This window comes from Miniopterus schreibersii, assembly GCF_964146895.1.
Source record: "Miniopterus schreibersii genome assembly, chromosome: 2".
Classification (NCBI taxonomy): domain Eukaryota; kingdom Metazoa; phylum Chordata; class Mammalia; order Chiroptera; family Miniopteridae; genus Miniopterus; species Miniopterus schreibersii.
The window spans coordinates 143,850,386-143,857,690 of record NC_138102.1 but is presented as its reverse complement, the minus strand read 5'-3'; the positions used below and the strand labels follow the sequence as shown (position 1 = coordinate 143,857,690).

The 7,305-nt window shown below is 38.5% G+C and overlaps 1 protein-coding gene across 1 annotated transcript in view; it reads right to left on the bottom strand.

Annotated features, from left to right (window-relative positions):
• Positions 1–2,669: 2,669 nt before the first annotated feature.
• ADCY6 (adenylate cyclase 6) overlaps positions 2,670–7,305 on the bottom strand; it is a 45,879-nt gene continuing 41,243 nt past the window's right edge. The window contains exon 22 of the mRNA XM_081128367.1: positions 2,670–2,931. Within this exon, the coding sequence (XP_080984493.1) occupies positions 2,758–2,931 (174 nt within the window). The 3' untranslated portion in view covers positions 2,670–2,757. The remainder of the gene's footprint in view (positions 2,932–7,305) is intronic.

Genomic DNA, 7,305 nt, shown 5'->3' with positions numbered 1-7,305 from the left:
ATTCGCGCTCTGCGCGAAAGGGTGAGGCCGTGTTTGTGGCGGGATTAGGTGCCCACCCACGCGCCGCTCTGCGCCTCCTCGGAGCCTTTCGTTTGTGGCGGAGGTGGCGGAATAAAATGGAGTAGGTGGAGAACTTAACAGAAAATAGGTGAGGCTGTCAAAAACTGAAAGAAGTAAAAATAGTGGCCCTATCATATATGGTAACCTAAAGCGACTAGAAGGCCCTCGCGTCGTTGATATAACAATGTAAATTACGCGTTTGCAAAGCCGGTATACGGTGAGTAGCTAAACCTTGAACTCATACCTAGCTTCGCCACAGTGTTCCACCTTAAAGGAATAAAATGAAATTAATAGCATTTATTTAGTGCTTAACAGGTTTCCAGGCACAATACTGACTCTTAAATATACTATTTAATTTGATGGGTACAATCCCAACAAGCAGTAATATTTTAATTCCTGTTTTGCGAACGGGTGAACTAAAACCACTCCAGTGTGGAAAGCTTTACCACCGCCCGGTAAATTTGTGCACCACATGCACAAATTTCAAGTCCCCCTCCTCTGTCAAGATTTAGCTCAGCTCAACGCTTGATGGCTCTTTGATCCTGGGCAAGGATACTTAACCTCTCTGTACCTCTTGTACAAATGTAAATGATGAAAATACCTACGTTTTCGATTGTAAGAAGAATTTTAAATGAAGATGTAATGAATTAAAAACATGTAGTGCCTGGCACGTAGAAGACATTCAGTAGATGTTATAGTAGTTACCAGATTATATTGACATTGAGGGCAAAGACAATGCCTTCATTTTTGTGTGCCTAGCACCTACCTAATACTAATACAGTCCTGGTCCTAGTAGTCAATAAATGTGAAATAAATGCTCACAGTACCCTACAATAAAGAATCTGAGACTCAGATTAAGTAGTTTAACCTACAATATACCACTTATAAGTGTAGACTTTAAAAACAAGTCTCAGTTTATTTTGTTTACTAGATTCCACATATGATCATGTGATACTTGTCTTTCTCTGACTGGCTTATTTTGCTCAGCATAATATTCTCCAGGTCCAGAGACATGGAAGCGTGGAACAGACTGAGGAATCTCGGAGGGAAGGGGGGGCTGTTAACCAAATAACTGACATGCATACATGCATAACCCATGGACACAGACAATAGTGTGGTGAAGGCTTGAGGGGTGTGGGAACTGGGAACAGCTGTAATACTTTGGACAATAAAGATAAATTTAAAAAAACAACAACTTAATGTCTAATTTTATTGTTTTTTTCAATTCTGGCGAACTGTATTCTTGTTTTTCTGGAACACTCAATTTACCTTAATTAAATTTGAGTAATAGTAGAATCATTTGTCTCTTATAATGTAATAGAATAAAATAATCAGTCTTTCTGACTCCATCTTGCTCCAGCCTGACATGTCATTTTAGCTACTTCTGCTTAGTCCTGCTAATCATTAAAGGAATCTAACCCACGGCCAAGAAATTATTGAAACAACCTCCCTGCTCAAAACTACCTCCCCAAGGAAATAAGGAAGTTATGTACAAGAATAATGATTTATAGGAACCTCATGACTAAGTTTGAAGTATCACCATTCCCTCTTCGATCTTTGCTGAGGTCCAGATGTCTGCAGTCATCAATCACCTCCTAACAACCTCAAACCAATCCCGTTCCTTCCCCTGGCATAAAAGAAGTGTAAACTCTGTACTTTCTCAAGATGGTTCTTTAGGACAGTAGTTTGCTGTCTTCTCTGCTTGCTGGCTTTCTGAATAAAGTCGCTTTCCTTGCCTCAACTCCTGTCTCTTGACTTGCTGGCTGTCGTGCAGCAAGCAGAATGAGCCTTCACCCAATAACAATAATACTTTGAGTTTTGTTATTTCTAGACATGGCTGTTCCAATGCAGTAAGTTTTATTCTAATTCATTCTCAGAACTATTTCCTTCCATTTCAGGCCCTCCTCTGCCATATATTGTCTATAGTTAGCCTTAGCTCCATTTTACTCTTGAAAAATTGAGGTTCAGGAAAATTTAAATCACATCAGGTTATAACATTAAAACACTAATGATTTCAAACTTCCTTCTTCACAGACTTTTTTCTTTTAATAGGATAAGCACTTTTTTGGTTATGTAGTCATGTATGTTGTCTTTTAAAAGTCAAATTCATTTCTCCCAGATCCCTCTTGCCTATTTCTCTGATTTGTGTTTGGTTCTCTACTTTATCTCTTGGATCAGGGATTTTCAACCAGTGTGCCACAAGAATTTTTAAAACATGCAATACATGACTAGTCAGGGGCACTGACCTCTTTTCCCTTAGATTGTCAAATAAAAGAATGACAACAGCCAACACAGCAATAGCCATCAGATTGAATGAATCAAAATGATACCTAGTCCGGCCAGGCATGGCTCAGCAGTTGAGCGTCGACCTAAGATCCAGGCGATTGGGGTTCGATTCCCAGTCAGGGCACATGCCCCGGATGCGGGCTCGGTCCCCAGTCGGGGGCGTGCAGGAGGCGGCTGGTCGGTGACTCTCATCATTGATGTTTCTATCTCTCTCTCTCCCTCTCCTTTCCTCTCTCTGAGATCAATAAAGATATATTTTTTTAAAAAAGAAAAGAAAAAGAAACCTGCTAGCTTTCCTTTGAACAAAATAGCACTCCAAAAAAAAAAAAAAAGATACCTTTTTTTTTCCCAGTCAGATTGGCAATATGTGTGTGTGCGCGCTGCAGAATTTTAGTAATTAGTTTATGTGTGTCATGAGATGAAAAGTTGAAAATCACTGTCTTGGATTGAATGATGACTCCATTTTGAATTTGCTCTCCTAGCTGAGTTTGCCAGTCTTCCAAGAAAAAGTTCTGGTATTTGTAAGGCTTCAGGCAATGCACCTGCTAACCAATGGCTTGCTACCTGCCATGCACAGAAGAGGACCTGTGGAAGTCAGGGAAAAGAAATATTCTTTGAAGATGAAATTACTTGAAAGTAGGCAGCAGTGACAACATAATAAAGGTGAGTTTTTGAGTCAGGCTGGAATTCAAATCCCAGCTATTCTATTTATTTTTTAAAACCATCTTAACCATTTTTTTAATTGATGGTTTTAGAGAGAGGCAAGAAGGGAAAGCATGAGAAACATCGATTTGTTGTTCCACTTATTTATATATTCGTTAGTTGATTGTCATATGTGCCCTGACCCGGGATTGAACCCACAGCCTTGGCATATCGGGACGATGCTCTAACCAACTGAACTACCTGACCAGGGCTTAATCATTTTAAAGTGTCACTACAACTTTTTCATTTTGTTTGTTTTTTTAATCCTCACGAGGATATTTTTTCCATTGCTTTTTCAGAGAGAGTATAAGGGAGAGAGGTAGAGAAAGAGAAACATCCATGTGAGAGAGGCACATCAATTGGTTGCCTCCCGCATGCGGCCAGACTGGAGCGGAGCCTGCAACCGAGGTGCATGCCCTTGGCTGAAATTGAACCCGGGACCCTTTAGTCCTCAGGCTGATGCTCTAACCACTAAGCCAAACTGGCTAGGGCCAATTTTTTCATTTTGTAAAACCGAAATTCTATACCCATTGAACAATGTCCTCATTTCCCCCTCCCCCCAGCCCTGACAACCCCCATTCTACTTGCTGTTCTATGAGTTTGACGACTTTAGATAACCTCATAGACCTGGAATCATGTAGTATTTGTCTTTCTCTGACTAGCTTATTTCACTTAGTATAATGTCCTCAAAATTACACATCAATTGGTTGCCTCCTGTACACAACCAAGGTACATGCTATTGGCTGAAATTGAACCTGGGACCTTTCAGTCTGCAGGCTGACTCTAACCACTGAGCCAAACTGGCTAGGGCTCCAAGCTACTCTTTTAATTAGCTGTGTGATTTTAAATGTCATCTCAGTGTCCTGATAGAACATCTGACACATAGTAGGTGTTTGATACATGTTTATTGTCAATATTAACCTTGGACTACCTGTTTGGGACCCCTCTCGCTGTGGCAGGGGAGCTTTTGTCTCTCCTTTCCTGCAATAAACTTTTGCTTTCCCTTAAAAATAATAATAATAATAATAATGTTAACCTTCTAGTACGTTGCCCTTAAAGAACAATTGACAAAATCTTAAACCAGAGGAATTTTTTTTGTTGTTAAATAGGACTCCATTTTCTGTAAGTCATACCTATAAGGCTACTCTTCTTATTCACTAGACTAATCTAGTACAGGATTTATTATACCATATTTCATGATTTAATCTTATTTTGCTGTGCTTATGAATGTCATATTTCAGTCATGTCAAACATTACCATTTACTACTGTTAAAACAATTTCTCCCAACATTCTTATAGTCTCCAAATTAAAATATGAAAAGATAAGTGTCCTCTTCCAAATTGTCCCTAAATCCACATTCAGTGATGTCATATGATAGCTTGAAATTAGCCATGGTGTATATGTGCTGGCAAATTATTAACAATCAGCTATCCAGAAAAATAATTGTATGTATATGTATATGAATACATACACAAAGTTTATTGTAAAACGTACTGATATAAATGTAGCACACAATTTATAAAAAATAAAGTATGCAATCTTATTTATTGTAATTTTTTTATAGCCAACAGATTCTCACAGAATGCTTTCATTGAATTTTACCAAATTCGAATCAAGAACCAACCTATAATTGCATCTGATAAATGAGTATAGTTTTGACCGTTGGTTGACATTTTCATTTGCGTTATTCAATGAGATGAAAAGTGAAACAATGAGACTTATGTTGGAACTTAACTTATTTGTCAGTGACTTGAGCAATATCTTTGATGAATTGGATAATAGTTTTTGAATACTGGAAGAATATTTCAGTTTCTTGTTCTATTGATAATGTAATGGCTACAGGCATGATACACTTTAAAACTTAATATACATAATTTTTTCTCTACACTTTCTTAACTCTAGACAGTCAACAAAACAAATCAAGCCTTTGTCTGTAGCATTTGCCAATTTCTGTAGTGTTATTTCCCACCATGCTCAATTTCAAGCTAACAATGTGACATCACTGACCATGAAATTGGGAAGAGATGAGCACACAATCACATAGTATACCTTCCATACAGATAAAATAGACAGGGACTTCTGGTTTCCAGTCTGACATATAAAGAGCTTGGAAATCATCACGCCTCACAACCAAAAAAAAGGCTGAACTGAAAATCAACAACCCTTCTTAAGTTTGCGGGTAGTTTTTATTGCACGCTCTACTACCAGTCAACGTAAAACGTATAAATACGTTTCCCACATACAATGTGTTAAATACATCAAAGAATTGAGGTGACAGGGCAACCTCTATCACAAAAAGTAGAGAGACAGGCAGAGTCAGAACAAGCAGAACAGAGAATCATGGCTTACTAGGAGCAAAAACTACTACTGGAACCAGCAACTGGTAGGAATACTTAAAGGGCAATTGAACCCCGACCCATGAACCTGGAGGTCACAGTTCCATTCCTGGTCAGGGCTCATGCCTGGGTTTCAGGCTCCATCCCCAGTAGGGGGCATGCAGGAGGTAGCCAATCCATGATCTTCTCTCATCATTGATGTTTCTATCTCTCTCCCTCTCCTTTCCTCTCTCTGAAATCAATAAAAACGTATTTTTTTAAAATTTAGTATAAAGGGCAATTGGCCAATTGCTGATAATTGAAATTGGACTACATGGGAAGATTTTTTTAAAATCCTGGGGGCCCTACCTTTAGAAGTCCCCCACATTTTTGTGAGTTTTACCTCCAGGAGCCCTATAGGTCTTCCTATGAAGATTGGGAAAAATTCTCCCATCTTTCTGGCAAGGAAAGAGGGAAAGTAGCCATTTGAAATATACCCAGAGCATTCAGTTCCTTTTTTTTTTTTTAAGAGAGAGGAAGAGAGAGAGAGAAAGAGAAACATCAGTTTGTTGTTCCACTTATTTATGCATTCATTAGTTGACTCTTGTATGTGCTTGATCGGGGATTGAACCTGCAACCTTAGCATATTGGAATGACACTCTAACCAACTGAAATACCTGGCTAGGGTCAGAGCATTCAGTTCTTAACATAGGCCTACCCTCAAGAGAAACTATTTAACAGAGCTTAACCAATGTGGGAGAAGGAAAACAACCAACTCCAGCCTCCTCTAGCTTTCTTGTTTCACCTAAGGGGACAAAAAAAAAACCAAGAATCATTTGTGAAGGTCACAGTCCAGGAACACAAGCTCACTGAAAGATTGAGTCCTAATAGGACTAGAGAACACTTTTTCACACACACACACACACACACACACACACACACACACACACACACACACACCATTTTACCAACACATCAGTAGGGCTCCAATGTAATAACAAGGCATTACAACTGAAAAACTGCAAGCCCAGACTATTTAAGACAGAGTCTCTAGGGAAACCCAAAACAAGGACATTTAGCCTCTGACACCTATAGCTATAGCAAATGAAAAACAGCCTAACTCCCAGCCAGATAAACATAAAACCTCAGTTCCTTGTACCCAGTATATTATGTCTTTCTACAAAAAAGTTACAAGGCATGCTAAAAGGCAGAAAATACAGTCTAAAGAGACAAGGCAAGCAACAGTACCAGACATATATGGTAGAAATTTTGGAATTATCAAACCAGGAATTTAAAATGACTATGATTAATATACTAAGGACTCTACTGGGAAAAGTGCACATGTGCAAAAATAGATGAGTAATGTAAGCAAGAAGATGAAAACTCTAAGACTCAGAAGAAAATGCTAGAAGTCAAAACCACTGTAACAGAAATGAAGAATGCCTGAAAGTTTAACAAGTCACTCTCAAAAGTAAATATGAATGGACTCACCACAGCACTGCTTGAAATAACGTAAAGACTCATTGGAAGTACCATGTTCAGATTTAAATGTTGTTTGCTAAGGTTCCGTTATATGCTGAACAGTCTGCCAAGGAAATTTGCATGCATTATCTCATTTAATTCTCATACCTCCATGAAATAAATATCATCTATCTTTTTTAATTAAAAAAAACACAAATGGAGGTTACTCTATTCAAAGTCAGGCACCTAGAATATGGTAAAACTAAGATTTCAGCCCAGTCAGTGCTCTTTCTACTCAGTGCTTTCTGAAGCTTACAGTATAATAAAACTGGGGGCAAGTAAAAAGGTAACTGGCACTTACTTGATTACTCTATTTTCCTGAAGTTATTTAGCCCACTCCCACTCCAGCTCCACTGTGAACTCATAAATCATGTGCCTCTTTAGACAAAAGGAGTGTCAGTCATAATAATTCTTCAGAAC